We start from the raw sequence: 16929 nt of genomic DNA, 5'->3' as shown, positions 1-16929 counted from the left end.
AACACAAAGCAAAGGCAGGCAACTGTTGAATAATTGTAAAACAGGTGTGGTCCCTTTAGGGCATGAGGCTCCTCCTTGTGCCACTCTCACCCTTACAGAGGGCAGAGTATTCTCCCCAAAGAAGAGATGGGTGAGAGCAGGTAGTTAAGGGTGAGATAGAAGGGTGACCATGAGTGCCCTTCTAAACTCTTGTGGGTTCTTTTCAAACTTTCCCATTTTTCCTGGGGGGAAAAAATCACAGGTGGTTTAGAATCCAAAAGTAACATACAGGCTTGTAAATGTCCTTTGACATACTGACATTTCCAGAAACCACTTTTTTGAAACCAATTGATAAATGTGAACATGTAGATTTGTTGTGTATTTTTAAATATACCTACTTTGTGATTATTGTTTAGTTTTATAAATTTGCAGACCAAAATATTATATAGCTATACGATTTCAGTATTTGTTTTATCTGAAGGTGGCATAGGTAGAGTTTCTCACTAACTTATCCCCAGTTCTTTGGAAACTTAGCATAAATATAAAGTGTAAAATATGTATTAAAAAGGTGTCAGATCTTATTTACAAGTTTCTTCATTGAGTCTGTTTTAATATACTGTACATTTGTCTGTTCACAGACTAACTATATCATAGAAATGTAAAATAGCTGCTTGCTATTTCATACAGTTATTTCAGGTTCACCTAACTCATCGTATCTCCAGAATTCTCTGATGGATGTCACTGAAATAGAAGCACTTTTCTTCACACTACCAATATTTAACAATCTTTATTTGCAAAATTCGGGTTGTACACATGCCTTTTAAGTACCTGAAATGAGACAATGCTACAAATGTGACAAAGCAAAGAAACAGTACTGTATATAGTCAGTAGTTTAAAAAAAAGTCTGTTTGAATTTTTATTTTGTGCTGCAGTGTATCCAGAACAAATTTATACACAAGCCTTGTGGGCTGGCCAAGGCCTGTCTGGCTACAAATACTGGCTTCAAAGTGGATAATCTTATTCTTGGAAAAAATCAGTCTGTTAAACAAGGCCAAACAAAATTCCTCCTACCAGGATTTCCACAGAGAACCTTGCAGAGCTCTTTGGGTAGGGAAGGGGGAAGGTTATGAAAATGAGCTTTCTTTTCTCAAACATTTAAACTTTCTGCATGGTTAGTCCTACACTACTAATCCTTGCATTAGGAAACCACAGACGTTACTACATCCATTGTACACAATCCCACTGAGTGGGAACAGGGAAGAAAGGAGATAGAAAGATAACTTAAGACTTAACTTTTTAAAACAAATGTTGGGTTGTACCCTGATTACTGTAGTAGAAGCTGGGAGTGCCTCTTGCTGCTGACAACCAAAGATGATGATTCTCTCATTCCTAAGTGAACATATTCTGCTAAACCATATGCACATGTGAAACCTAGAACAAAGATATTTGTAGCACTGCTGTTTTGTTCACTATTCATTGCAATTCTAAAAAGGCAATGCCAAGAACTTTGAATGCATTCTACAGTGTAAGCTAACCAGATATTGCCAAACCTTTTGAAAAGGTCATTTAAAACTCAGAACACTGGACATGTGCTACTTGGAGAGTACCCCTGTTGGTGACTTTGTTATAAGGGTACCATTTGTGCTTCAATAGTTACTATGTTTGGGACAAATTCTTCTCATAGCTGCATGCATATGATTCAACTTCATCGCCTTCCTGCATGTAGCTCCTAGCTATGCTGTTAAGCCTGCAGCGGGAGCTCCAGCAACAGAAGCAACTCTTGCCTGATGCCTGGATTTAGGATGCTCACCTTGCCCTCTCACACTAAATATGTATTTATTTTTTACTCACAAATGGCAAGCCGGCATAGCTGAAGTTGGAGCTTGCATCAAGATATTTTTTAAGGAAAAGGGCTTCATTTCCTATGGCCGTCTGTTATTACTGTTCATAGTTTCTAAAACGGTCAGATTTGGAATATAAAATGTATTTCCTCTTCTGTTTTAAAAAGAGGTTTATTCTTTTAAAAATTAAAGAAACCGCTGTTCAAGTGCTTGCTCATGTTGATTCCAATTAGGTGTGTGCATGCTGTGTGCATAGTAGCCGGAAGGTTTTTCCCCTAGCAGTACCTGTCGGTTTGGCTTAAGTGCCGCCTGGAGTCGCACCTCCATGGCGCCATATATAGGGCCCTGCTGATCTGCCGCCATTTCAGTTCCTTCTTACTTCCTGTGACAGTTAGCCGGGACGCTTGTTTAGTTAGATTAGTAGTTGTACTTAGTTCAGTCATTATATAGTTAAAATTCTGGTAGGGAATTGTTTGGGGGTACCAGGGCATGCCTCGGTCCCTGGAGCTTAAACACTGCACAGCTTGTAACAAGCCTATGCCCAGGAGCGACCCTCATACTTCCTGCTTGAAGTGTCTGGGGGAATTGCACCAGAAGGATCATTGCAAGATCTTTATGGGGATTTTGCCCCAGGACTCAAAAAGAGAGGGGCCAACGGTTGACAATCCTTCTGAGGGAAGCCGTCCTCACTCAGAGCTGGGTTCAGCTAAACCAACACCTAGTTCCTCAGCATTGGTGCACAGTACTCCGGCATCGACATGGGAAACTTTGGTACCAAAAAAGGACTTGGATAGAGACGCTCGGCACCAGCAGAGCTCCCTCTACAGGGACTCCACACATGGCAGTGCGTGGTACTGTTCCTAGTGTCCCTCAAGAAGACAGACAGGATGCTGTTCACCCACACCGGGATGGAAGGACTCAGGCACAGTGAGATCCGCGTTGGGCCACATAAGCACGGCACCACCTAGCCTGGCACTGTTGACTCCTGCTCTGAGTTGCCTTGTCACTCATTAAAATCATACAAGATACCATGAAAACGCCACCTTCCTGCCCCCGATGGTGAAAAGGACAGAGAGGAAGTATTTTGTCCACTCTAAAGCATTTGAACACTTTTATTCGCACCCACCATCAGACTCCTTAGTCGTAGCGGCGGCGGCAGCGACAAATGAACAGGAACATCAGGGGCACCAAGGTCCATCACCTAAAGCCCAAGATGCGAAGAAGCTGGACCTTTTCAGGAAGAAAGTGTATTCTACCGGGGGCTCCAGCTTCGAATTTTATCTTGGACTACCTTCTGCACCTGAAGCAGGATGGGCTCGTTTTGTCATCAGTAAAAGTCTACTTGGTTGCCATTTCCGCCTTTCACCCAGGCATGGCGGGCCAATCGGTCTTCACCAACCCAATAGTTGGATGCTTTCTTAAAGGACTTGACAGGTTATACGCTCAAGTACAGCAGCCAATCCCAGCCTGGGACCTTAACCTGGTTCTTTCCAAATTAATGGGGCCCCTCCTTTGAATCACTTGTGACATGCCTTTTGCTCTCTCTCATATTCAAGGTAGCATTCCTGGTGGCGATAACATCTGCCAAGAGGGTATCTGAGCTTAAGACCCTAACGTCTGAGCCGCCTTACACAGTATTCTATAAGGACAAGGTTCAACTTTGGCCACACCCAGCCTTCCTCACAAAGGTCAACTCCCAGTTTCATGTTAATCAGGATATTTTTCTCCCAGTTTTCTACCCCAAGCCACACGCAAACAGCTAGGAACAAAAACTCTACTCTTTGGATGTTCGCTGGGCATTCGCCTTCTATATCGAATGGACAAAGCCGCTTCGAAAAACCACTCAACTATTCATCACAGTAGCAGACAGAATGAAAGGGCTTCCAGTCCTTCTCAAAGGATTTCATCATGGATTACATCATGAATCCGGACATGCTACGGTCTAGCGAAAGTACATGCCCCCATGCTGACGGCGCACTTCACAAGGGCACAGGCATCTTCAGTTGCATTCCTGGCCCAGGTTCCAACCCAGGAAATTTGCAGGGCTGTGACGTCGTCCTCAATCCATACCTTTACCTCGCATTACGCTATTACTCAGCAGGCTAGAGATAATGCAGCCTTCGGCAGAGTGGTGCTTCAATCAGTGAACCCAGGAGCTCTGACCCCGCCTCAGAGTTCCTGCTTGGGAGTCACCTAATTGGAATTGATATGAGCAAGCACTTGAAGAAAAAAGTCACCTACCTTTTGGTAATTGTTCTTCGAGATGTATTGCTCACGTCCATTCCAAGACCCATTGTCAGAGCAAGGCTGGCAAGAAGGAACTGAAGTGGCAGCAGGTTCACAGGGCGCTATATACAGTGCCATGGAGGTGCAACTCCAGGGGGCGCCTAAGCTGGCAATGGGTACTGCTAGGGGGAAAACTTTCCAGCTACTGTGCACGCAGCACACATCCACCTAATTGGAATGGACGTGAGAAACACATCTTGAAGAACAACAGTTACGAATGGTAGGTAACTGTTGGTTTTTTGCCTCCTCCTCCCCCCAAATTTTGTACATGAGCCTTGTTTATAAATTAACACTAAACATTTTATAACTGTAATAGTGGACACACAACTTACTGGATATTTGGTTCTGAGTGAACTTCGTTTACTCTTCCTATAAATACCTCCCTAGAACAGGCGTCATTTTTTTGAGGATAGCATTAGGCTGAGATGGAGAATGATTGAGAGAAATCAAATCTGTACCCCAAATGGCCATTTGTAACTTTATAGTTATCTTTCTGGTCTTCAGGAAATAATGCCCATAATTGTGTCCCTTATGCTCTATGTTCTTCTATAAGAGTAGCCGTGTTAGTCTGTGTCCACAAAAACAACGAGGAGTCCAGCGGTACCTTAAAGACTAACAGATTTATTTGGGCATAAGCTTTCGAAGTGGGTTTTTTACCCACGAAAGCTTATGCCCAAATAAATCTGTTAGTCTTTAAGGTGCCACCGGACTCCTCGTTGTTTTTATGTTCCTCTAGATTCTGATTCAACAAACCACCCCTGTTCATAAAACACTGAAGCATGTGCTTTACATTAAAGCATAAGCTTGAGTGCTTTAGTGAATGAGAACTTGTCTGAAAACAAGAATTGGTGCATGCAGATTATTTTCATTTAGCAGCTACTTACACGGAGTTTAAAGTAATTGCATACTCTATAGCAGGGGTTCTCAAACTTCACTGCACCGTGACTCCCTTCTGACAACAAAAATTACAAGACCACCCCAGGAAGGGGGAAGTGGAGCCTGAGCCCACCCGATGCCCCAAGCCAAGGGGCCAAAGCTGAACCCCAAGGGCTTCCGCCTGGGAAGGGGACCTGTAATCTGAAGCCCAAGCCTGAGTCCTGCCACAGGGCTGAAGCCCTGGGGCTTTGGCCCCAGGCAGTGGGGCTTGGGCTTTGGCCCCGGCCCTAGCAAGTCTGACACCAGCCCTGGCAACCCCATTAAAACGGGGTTGCGACCCACTTTGGGGACACGACCTACAGTTTGAGACCTGCTGCTCGGTAGTAGGCAAGTTCTTACTATTGCAAAAGATGAAGAATGGAGCATATAGGGTTGTGAACTATTGCAAATTTTATAATTGCCTATTGAAAACATTTTGCGTGTTAAAACGCATTATGCTGCATCCATTGGGGCAAGCAGATGAAACTATTGGGGAAAATATGAAAAGAATTATTCTTTAAAAAACAAAACAAAACCCAAGCATGATGTTTTTACCAGTTTGCAGTAGTACTTAGTAACCAAAATAGTTGGCTATAATTACTTACGGCATGAATTCCTTTTATATATTCAAATGGTGTTAAAATTTGTTTTGTCTTGTCATTTATACAGGCTATCACACCTCATGGGCTCTTTATCCTATTTGGTAAGGTTTTTATTGCCTCTACTACTACAGAACATTATTTGAAATGTACTGTGAGAAATCACAGGATCAGCATTGTTGTTCATCTGATGAACTGATTTAATTAAAATTTCATTTTTATTCCTTATCCAGAAAAACAGTTACCCTGTCCTGTCAAATCGCTTACATTCAAGGCAGGCTTGCATGTTTTCAATCTCAAGGAAATCTCGAGAATATGCTGGGTTTAATATGACAATAGCTTGGATCAGTAGTCACAAAAGAAGAGGGGGGGAAAAATTTCAAAGCAGAAAAAATAAAATAAAATGGTGGATCAGCCTGGGAGGGCTAACCTAGATATGATGCCTTAGTGGATTCTGAGTATGTGCTCCCTTTCATGTTTGCCTCCCCTTCCTTTGTGTCACCAGAGTTGGGTGGGGAGACAATGTCAGAGGAAATAAAGTGAGGGCTTTGTACATACACAGATTCTTTGGTCATGTTTTGTTGGTATCTTGAATGATCCTGTCTTTTTTTTATTGTTGTCAAATTTAGCATTTAAAAATAACTGTCTATGATAGTGTAACCCACACATCTCCTGGGTGTGGTGTTCTGTCCCCTCTAGTGGCACCGAAACCACTTAGAGATTAATGAGTCTGCTATAGCTTTAGCTAAGGGTCATGTATCTTTTAGCTCATTTAGTAGAGGCACATGCATTTAGCTCTAAAGGTCCCGGGTTCAGTCTTGCCCGTGGATGATCCGGGGTCTGTTGATGTTAAATTAGCACTGAAAAAGATGCCACATTTATTCACAATTCCTCACTCCTTCAGAAAAATGCAGACAGAGACATAACCTTGAAAGCTCTTCATACAAAGATCCTTGCCCAGCTGTTTTAAATAGATTGGTTATTCTCCATTTTTGCTGATGAACTTCATTGATATAAACTTGACACTTGAGTGTTTTGCACTATAGATAATCAGATGCTCCAGACAAGTTAATACATTTAAAGTACCTTTTTTGGATTTCCACAGGTGTCTATGGTGATGTGCATCGAGTAAAGATCATGTTTAACAAAAAAGAAAATGCTTTGGTTCAGATGGCAGATGCAACCCAGGCTCAACTAGGTACTAATAACCAGGTTTTCATGGGCATGTTTGTTGTACTGATATCTGCAGTTTCCATTACAGCAGTTAACAAAATTAACAGCTGATTTGGAGTTTCAGAAGAGCTCGAGGTGTCTGCCATTCCACAATTCGCTATTCAGAATTACTGTTCAGTTACTGCCTTAAACATACTAAATGGCTACAGATCATAACTGTTTTTCAATAAAATGTTCTGTTACTTCAGGCACTTCTGACATAACTTAAAAAAAACCAAGCAAACCAAATCAGTAGTAAAACCCACTAGCAAAACCCAGCCTCCCATCAGTACAAAAATGAGTTTAAAACTCATTTGTTTGCTCAGGATTTTGCCAAAGCAATAAGAATACAGAGTTATCTACAATACAGATTAATAATGGGATGAGTATATTTGAATTTCTGTTGTCAATAGTGAGTTGTAGACATTAATAATTTTAGTGCATGCACTGTCTCAGACTGGCACAGGAATATCAAAACACCTAATTTAACATGTTACTAAGCTTTTTGTTCTAAAGTAAGAAGTGAGTCTCTTCTGTAGTACTCAGAGGAAAAGCTACTTTGGTGTGATACTAGGAATACTGTGCCAAAATAAGTTAAAGATTTTGAAAGTATTTTTTCTATATCTTAAATATTCAAATGTTCAATCAAAAATAAAACTGAAAAATTGGATTAGAAGAATCTTTGTATTATCATTAAATTAAGGTTAGAGGTTGTATTATATCCATTATCAGGGGGTAGCCATGTTAGTCTGTATCTACAAAAACAACAAGGAGTCTGGTGGCACCTTAAAGACTAACAGATTTATTTGGGCATAAGCTTTCGTGAGTAAAAACCTCACTTCTTCGGATGCATAGAGTGAAAGTAGAAGTGAGGTTTTTACTCACGAAAGCTTATGCCCAAATAAANACACTTTTAGTTTCAGCCAAAGATCAGAGTCAAAGAACTGTCCTGACAAGGGGCAAACTAAGAAGGTATTGGCAGGGGCAGCAGTGACCCCCCCAAAGGACCACACCAGGAGTCGGTGACACACCCACACTCAATAAACTGAAGAGAACTCAGTTTAACTACCTCAAAAGCATGAAGTGCTGCAGCAACCCTATTGGAATATATACCAAAAAGTCTAGGTAGTTCAGACCTGGGGCTTTAAATCCTAGAAAAGCACACGTGATTAACTTTATACAGATGACAAGGAGTCTGGTGCACCTTAAAGACTAACAGATTTATTTGGGCATAAGCTTTCGTGAGTAAAAACCTCACTTCTTCGGATGCAACTCACGAAAGCTTATGCCCAAATAAATCTGTTAGTCTTTAAGGTGCCACCAGACTCCTTGTTGTTTTTATATCCATTATGGTTATCTTTAGAATTTTTTGCTTTATTTAATGTTGTTAATAGTTGCTGTTATACTTGAGAAGCTCATATCCAGCTATAAATGGCACTGTTGGATAAGCTTGAAATTTTAGTCATTCAAACGGTGTGGGGATTTTTTCTTAGTCTATTTTCCTGTTCAGATATTACTGTCAACATTTATGTTCTAGCCATGAGCCACTTAAATGGACAGAGACTTTATGGAAAGGTGCTCCGGGCAACTCTCTCAAAGCATCAAACTGTTCAACTTCCTCGTGAGGGACAAGAGGACCAAGGTCTGACTAAGGACTATAGCAATAGCCCTTTACATCGCTTTAAGAAGCCTGGATCTAAAAACTTCCTAAATATCTTCCCTCCATCTGCTACTCTGCATCTCTCCAACATTCCGTAAGTATCCAAACATGCACAACTCAATTTGAAAAGGAACTTGTCTGTTAAAAAATGAGTTTTTTTTTTTTTAAACATCTGTAGTTTGACACAGGTCTGAATATTTTCCTTTGCCTTTTTCTGTTTGCTAAGATTTAGTGATTCTTTTCCCCATGCTCAAAAACCGTAAGAATGGGTTGCAGTGTCTGTATTGCTTTTTAACCAAAGAATTTTCAGTGCATTCATTTCCAAATATAGCTTTAACAGTGACAAAATCCTGTGACAGTTACTTCTGTTACTCCTGAAAGGGACAAATTCAGTTTTAAGAAGACAGAGTCCTTATAGTGCACTCAGCAATAACTACGTGGATACAACCTGTTTTTCTCTTAGTCTGCTGCACAGATATTTTTTGCAGACCATATCCAGCATTGTATATCTGTGCTGAAGGCAAAGTTCTTGAAAACCTGTTACTAGACTTTGCTAAATAACATACGATAGTCATATTATACAATGAACATTATTTTTATGTAATGACTGTGCATGTAGGAATGGTGTAATACATGTGATTGTTTTAAGACACTGTTTCTTTTTTTTTCTTTAACATTTTAAAGGGAATCTGACAGAATTTAGACTGAACATTAGGAGATGGAATCCAAACTAGCTTGTGATCTTTCTGGAGAATTAATAACCTCTAATATTGCAGCATTGTGCTAGAACATCAGAACCAGAAAGTGAGCAAGAAAAAGAAAAACTGAGCTAGTTAATACCATCAGTTCTCAGACAAGCTTCCTTAACACTGCAACTGTGGTTGTACATAACATTACCTTAAAGGAACATTGTTTCAAAAAGGGAGGTGGGTGGGGGGAAGCCTTATCAAAGCTATATTCAGAGGACCACATTTTAAATAAAACAACGTACTTCAAAAAGTAAAAATGTTCAAATTATTTTAACTTATAATTCTACAGTTCTAGAAATCTGAGTTCTGAATGAATTCCGTGCAGTTGCATTTGTGAACAATGCAGGGGAAAGCCTGAATGTTGTCTTAGGAATTTGTAGAACACTGAAATGTTAAGTCACAATATAAAAGTCTCGACACGTGGGGCCACAGTTTGTACTGACTTAAATTGATCAAAACAAAATTTGGACCTTGGACTGTCAAACTTTACATAGGAAGCCTGGAATGGAAGTTCAAAAGAACAGCGAGAGTATAAAATCTATAACAGGATTATAATTAATTGGAGCATTTTTTCATTTTAGACCTTCAGTTACTGTTGATGACCTGAAGAATCTTTTTGCAGATACTGGATGTACTGTGAAAGCCTTCAAATTCTTCCAGTAAGTTCTCAGAGCAGATTAGAGCATTTAATAATTTTATTATAGAAACTTTAATCCTGATGGATAGTGAACTGTTTTTATGTATAGAAACTGTGTATGTGAAGAAATTTTATGGACAAAGATATAACTACCTTTGCAGGGAGTTTTAGAAAACCGTTAAATCATAGAAGATTAGGGTTGGAAGAGACCTCAGGAATGTTCAACCCCCTGCTCAAAGCAGGACCAACCCCAACTAAACCAGCCCAGACAGGGCTTTGTTAAACCGTGGATACTAACACTGTACAGTACTGACAGAAAATGAAGTATAATATAGTATCCAATTAGTATTGCATGGGACTCTTTTGTGACAGGATGTAGATGCCCAAATTGAAATTTAGACAGAGCACTAGAAATAACTCCCCTGTTCATTTTAAAGAACTATGGGGTCTAAAAGCTCATCTGAAAGATATCAGTTGCAGCAGTACTGTGTCCTGGGGCATTGATTGAATACCGATTCATAGGCAAGAACGACTCCTTTCAAATGGCCAACACTTAAACTCTCCTTAGAGGCCTTCCAGCCATATATATTTATCCTTTTTAGCTTTTGATATGCAACAGGATCCTGGAATAAAGTGGGACCACAGCAGGCCATCTGCTTGAAGATTTATATAGTTCTATCTGCTTCTATTTTTGTTTTAGTAGGTACATCTCTTGTTCTGATTCTTTTATTATACAAAAGTCTCAGCAGATAATACAGTGGCTGAAAAACGCTATCAGAGGTTTTTTGGGAGGTGTTGGTGTAATCAGGCATTGGTTAGAATTAATTTTGTTCTTCTGTTGAACTTCAGGAAAGATCGCAAAATGGCTCTCATCCAGTTGGGCACTGTGGAAGAAGCAATCCAGGCTCTCATTGAGCTTCATAATCATGACCTTGGGGAAAACCATCACCTCAGAGTTTCTTTCTCGAAATCTACAATCTGACTTTTCTGTGAACTTTCCTATTAAGACTGCACCACAGTTTCAGTAAAACCTTCAGACAGAGACTGAAACAGCTAAGACCAACTCTTGCCTCTTAAAAAAAAAAAAAAAAAAAAAAGGAAAAGAAAAAAAAGAAACTCATGCTGAGTTTGATGTTCATGTGTATTCGTGTACACAGTAAAGAATCAAGGGATGATCTTTCCATTTGTTTTCTGCCAGTAATGTGGTCATAGGTTTAATATTCCTCCAGAAACCGTTTCTTCTATGGAATTAATCTTTAGCAACAATATTTATAGTCAAATTCCCTCCTTTGAATTATATTTCAGGAACACCCTTTTAGTTTTTGTTCCAAATTAGCCTTACATGACATTTCCAAGCCTATTTAAAATATACCATTCAAAGAATGCTTCAGATGAAATACTAAATCTACTCCTCTGTACGGATTAAACACTAATTTGAATGGGAAAGAGTGCTTGAGTTTCTCAATGAAAAGCAAGCTTATACAATGAATATCTATTGAACAATATTTATTTTATTGAATGGTATATCCATATTTTGGCTGATCTTTCTGAATAGCTTATGCATTTTTTAAAAATCTGCAATTGTTTGTGGGGGTGAAATTATTGGAGGAAAGGCAGTGCCTTGTCTCTCCCTGGAGTAAAGTAAAATCAAAATAAGTGAGATCTTTTGAAATGTGGTATCATTGACACTTGTAGCTAGGAATAGAATTATGAATGAAAGCTTCAGATTTTTGAGTTTTTTACCATGAAATGATGTTGTGTAATATAACTTTGGAGCAATTGAAAGGAGAAAATAGTCCTGATTTCACACAGTTTTTAACATTTCTTTTCAGAAAAAAAATGTTTACAGTCTTAAGGAAAATATTCAGGTCTATCATATGGTTTGACAAATTTTTAAAAAGTTATTTTTGGTAAGGTCGTCTTTAGAAAAAAAAAATAACCTCAAGGGTTTTTTGTACCACTATAATCTCTAATACTTAAATCAGAATTACTGTGTATTTACTTAATTTCTTATTACGTGCCTTATTATGTGCTTATGATACAATAGCTTAGAGTTTTATCTAAAGTATCTTGAAAACTGTATTGTGGGCTTGGTGAGAGATTTTTTTTCTTGATCGATTAGTTTTTAAGTGTTTTCATTGTGATTTTAAAAATGTTTTTTCAATAAGTAATAGTCTGAATTCAAAGTTTTGGTGCTTTGGTGTAGAGATGGGGAGGTGGGAAGAAGGATAACTCAGTGCACATCCTGTAGGCCTCTTCAAATTTACCTGGTTACAGTTGGCTGACACCAATATTTGGCTGTAAAAAATTAATTCCAGTTTCTGGATCTTATCTAATGTTTCATAATATTTCGTCTCAGGATTCCTTTTTTCCCCTCAGTACTGAGTTTACAGTACTAAAAGGTTGACTTGCTTTCCTTCATAAATATCATAACTTCAATACTGAATGTCCACTTCTGTTTGGAGAGCAAGTTGAGATGCAATTCTTACTATTTTTGTTGAATGTAGGTATAAATTTTAAAGTTATTTCTATGATTGTATTAAACAATGTTAAGTTTTTTATAAAAAGAAATATCCTTTTTAGAAGTTATGTCCACAGAAATTGGATCGAGTTTTTAAAGAGATATTCCTCTCAAACATAAATGGTTGTTTATTTCTGCTTTTGTAACTGCTATGAAAGTAGAAAAGATGTAAAGTTTTTCTGCTGTAATGGTCTGTGGCACTCATTCATCTTGTTTTTTCATTAAATCTATATTTTCTTTCCCTAATCCCAGTTGAGGATTGTCAGACAGGGACAATTCTGCAAATTTATAGATCCACACTTATAGGAGGATGATGGTCTCTGTAGCAAAAATTGAGTAACCATCCTGACACAGAAGTTAGATACATTGTTTCAAAAATTTCTGTAGAATGATACCATAAGGAGCAGGTTATTGACTTGGCTTCCTAAGTTATATAGCTTTTTATGTTGTACAGTAGGCTGACCAGAATGATGAAGTTGGCAAAACTCTATGCATTTTATTGTAATATAAACATTGTTTGACAGCAGGGTATGTCTATTGAGATAGATGTGTATATTGAATAGGAGGTGTGCACATGATGAGTAAATACCTTCAAATATATTTATTTACTGAAAGATGTAAAGAGACGAGGGAGAAGTATGAGGGGAAATTTTTGGCATTTGTGATCCTCTGTCTTGCCACCTTCAAGTAGCTGATCCCATGTGGGAAAAGTCAAGCCGGTTTCTTCAGAATTCACAAAACTGTGTGGGATTCCTTGGTTCCACAACATTATCTTTAAATAAAACACTGCATTAGGTTGATTTTTCTAGTAGAATCTTGCACCCTTCATTTTCAGATAGGTCCTTCTTCAACAAGGTATTTAACACATCTTACATCACAAGTAGTTTCACTGATGTCAGTGGGACTATTCATAGGGCTTTCAGGCATGTGTACCCTGCTGAATTGGGGCCATAATGAATATGCCTCCTTACTGCACTTGTTGAGGACATCTGCATAATTTATTAAAACATTGCCCATGTAACTTGGCCAACACTGGGGGTTTTTTTGTTTGTTTTGTTTTTAAAGAATTGCTGCTACCAGGGAAAGGAATTATATTGGAGATGAATGTAATTGAAGCCAGGAAAAGCAACCTTTTAAGTTTGAGTATTAGTATTGGCATGTATAATATTGAGTGGCGTGTGTGAGTATACTGTGTGTATAATATGCTGTGTGTGTATACAAATATGCACATGACATGCGTTTTAATTTATTGACCCTATAACAGAAGGTGGGAATGCTTGAACTAATCTGAAAAGATGAGGGATTTTTGGTGTGGTATTAAAAATGGAAGAACATGTTTGATTTGTTAACTTTAAAAATGTAGCTACGCTTAGTATATGGATAAAGTCAGTTCTGGACTATTTGCAGTTTGAATTGTAGAGGCCTACAGCTTATATGTTGGCACAGATTTCTGATGTTTTGTTTCTTTAAAAGAAAAAATCTGGGGGGTGGATATTTCTAATCTTCTGTGTGCTTTTGTTTTGTCATACATTTATCCTGTATTTTCAGTAATTCATTTTTGCTGTTGATCTGTAGTGTTATCCCTATCAATTTATTTTTAGGTTTGTGTACTTGTTAAGGATTATGTCTCTGTGGGAGGACTCTTTTACATAAGGTGCAGACATATCACAAATTTCAAAAATAGCAGTACATTTTAATTTGTTTGCTTTTAAATTGAGAGTTCTGGTTAAAGCTCTATCAAATTTATTTTGTTTCCTTGCATATTTCCAAACAAACAAAAATAGTCTCTTGTTTAGTAAGATATTTCTTTAGGGAGAGATCAGGCCAAAACAGAGAAATTTATCTACACACCTAAGTCCTTAATTTGACAAGGAATAGATCTAGGGTTGCCAATTTTGGTTGGACATATTCCTGGAGGTTTCATCACATGATATACTTTTTAATTAAAGATTAATCTTGAATTCCTGGAGACTCCAGGACAATCCTGAAAGGTTGGCATCCCTAAGTAGCTCTGTGTAGGCAGAGTTCCCTGCATGATCAAGGCTTATGAGAGATTGTGATCTTTGAAATATACAGTCTTAATTACAAGTTAATTTAAATCCCAAAGTTCTAATGCAGAATATTCAAATTTATTTTTATTGGTCAGATCCTGAATACACGTACCAAAACATTCAGATGCAGAATTTTGTTTTTCCATTTTGGCTTAAACGCAAAGAAATTTTAATAAGTAAAGGCCATACTGCAGGGACTAACCAGAACAAAACTTCTCCATCTATGGTGTTACGTTCAGAGTGCTTAGAGTAAGTTTTCTGACAGTCCAAATATTTTGTAAATTAGCTGAACCTCACAGAAACTTCTGAAACTTTTAAAGTTTTAAAATTGTTCTGCTTTTTCTTAATTTAACTTTATCTTGTACGTTTGTCCCCTCAGTAGCACTATTCCTTGTGCACTGATATACTGAGACCCATTCTTTGCCTACATGTTGAAAAGATCACCTTCCAAGGAGAGTTGCCTATCTGGTATTTCCTATTCTTCAGATTGAAAACATCTGTTTGCGTGCAGAAGTAAATACTTGCTGCAACTGGAAAAAAATATACCAGTTTGGAGTTTGTATGACCAGTAAGTCCATTCCTTCTGCTACACATTTAATTAGACAGAAGGAAGTGTGGAGCTTTCTTCTAAGAGTCTCTGAGACTTGCTGTTTTATCTTCTGGTATTCCTACTAACATGTACTGCTATTTTTTAAACTAGAAAGAAAGAAAGTGCAACTGCATTTAAAGCCATTTTTGTTTGCCTTTACCTTTTGTCTTGGTCTGTTGTTAACGAGAGCAAAACTGCCAGACTTAAAATATTTTACTATTGTGCTGAAACAAAGCATTTGAGATTGCACAGGGCTTTTTCTTTAAATGAACTTCAACTCCTATTGTAGTCTAAAGATCTGTGTGTTATATACAAGACTGTTCTCAATCTTTTTTCAGAGCAAATTGTAACCATTAGGAATTGTGAATTATTTCAGAATAATTGAAAATTTCTAAAATACTTAATTTCAGGGTTTTACGGAGGAAAAAACCAAAATGGGACCAAAGTTTATGTGCCTTCAGTAGTCTTAATTGAAGTTTTTTTCTTATCTATTTCAGTCTTAAGTGGAATCAATACTCTTGTTTTCAGGAAAATGTGTATTTGTATAGTTAAAATGAATGTTGTCCCACTGATTGTCCATACATGCAATTAATTGCAACTGTTTCAATAAGGTTTCAGTTATCCCTCTGCCTTTACCATTGCAATATTCATTATATGCAGGAATCCAAAAATAATCTGCTTGTGGTGGTGATGACAGCTTGTACCTGGGGAAGTCCCTGAGAAATGGGACTGCTTGTGTAGCTGAAAGCCCTTGATAATATCATAGGCAAAGGAGAACTTGTACCTTAGCAAGCTAATATCAGCACCGTAAACAGTTTTTCAGTTCTTGGATCTCTGCACAGTATGTGTGGTATTAATGGAAGTCTGATCACCTACATGTTAATGATTAGTCTTTTCAACCACATTCAAATTCTTTTTGGTATGTTACTCAGTTTCTGCAGAAGTTCATCCCAGACCCACAGCAGCACAAGTCATAAAAATTGCTGACCAAGCAAATTCTTGCATCAGACTGTCACCTCATTGCTCTGACCAAAGACTGTCTGTTCTGGTTTTACTGAGACATTTTGTGAAAACTTGTCTTTTCTTTCAAGCTCCTCTCTGAAACAAGACCCAGTGCAAAGTGACCTTTTATTTGAATCTACTATTGGTGAATGGACCACTTAGTGGAAAATGGGATTTTAATGTGAACCAAATGGTGTGGGATAAGGCAAGGGGTTAATGGACTATTTTTAGTACTGTATTCAAGAAAAAATAGCTCGGAGTCGCTCACATTCGCTCATTTTACACGATCTGTTCAAAAAGGTCCCTTTTTCAGCTTGTAAGAATGTTCATCTAACACAAGAAAATGCTGTAAATATTTGTAACAACTTTTTTTACCTGGCAAAAAAGGTTTTTGGGAACAAGTTAAAGTATAAAATGGTTTTTATATAAACATCAATTGTCTTGTATATTTTGATATGCAACAGTACCAGCTTTCCTTTGTAAAGCAGCTTGTGGCATTGGAGGGAAAGGATTCCATGTCTGTTGAGATGACTTATGTTATAAATGCAAAGAAGATGAAATATTAAAAAACCTATTTTCTAACTGCGTAGTGCATGATTAATTTGAACTTGTGTACATACAGTATATTCCATTTCTTTTAAGTTTGTGTATTTGCTGATTATTACTTGAGTATCTATACTTAACTCTTTTCCTAACAACTCTAGTTGTTGTAGCATGCCTTTTAATAAATGTCATTACATCTGTGCTCTCTTAAATTTTTCTGCGTTCTTGTCTATTGCTTTGGGTTTCCCCTTGTCTTTTAATTGTAAAGCTAATGATGTCTTCTTTTCATTTTTTTTCTTTTTTTCCATAGCCTATTTTGGCCATCTAAACTTAACCTCTTTGTTT

At 37.9% G+C, this 16929-nt stretch overlaps 1 protein-coding gene across 2 annotated transcripts in view; it reads left to right on the top strand.

The window, feature by feature from the left end:
- PTBP3 (polypyrimidine tract binding protein 3) overlaps positions 1-16623 on the top strand; it is a 106872-nt gene extending 90249 nt beyond the window's left edge. For both annotated transcript variants that reach the window (XM_034773009.1, XM_034773008.1), the window contains 5 exons: positions 5691-5724; positions 6726-6818; positions 8370-8586; positions 9823-9900; positions 10728-16623. In XM_034773009.1, coding sequence (XP_034628900.1) covers positions 5691-5724; positions 6726-6818; positions 8370-8586; positions 9823-9900; positions 10728-10860 — 555 coding nt within the window. In that variant the 3' untranslated portion in view covers positions 10861-16623. The remainder of the gene's footprint in view (positions 1-5690; positions 5725-6725; positions 6819-8369; positions 8587-9822; positions 9901-10727) is intronic.
- The last annotated feature ends 306 nt before the right edge of the window (positions 16624-16929 follow it).

Source organism: Trachemys scripta, chromosome 6 (genome assembly GCF_013100865.1).
Source record: "Trachemys scripta elegans isolate TJP31775 chromosome 6, CAS_Tse_1.0, whole genome shotgun sequence".
Taxonomy (NCBI): Eukaryota; Metazoa; Chordata; order Testudines; family Emydidae; genus Trachemys; species Trachemys scripta.
This window is presented reverse-complemented; position numbering and strand designations above follow the sequence as displayed.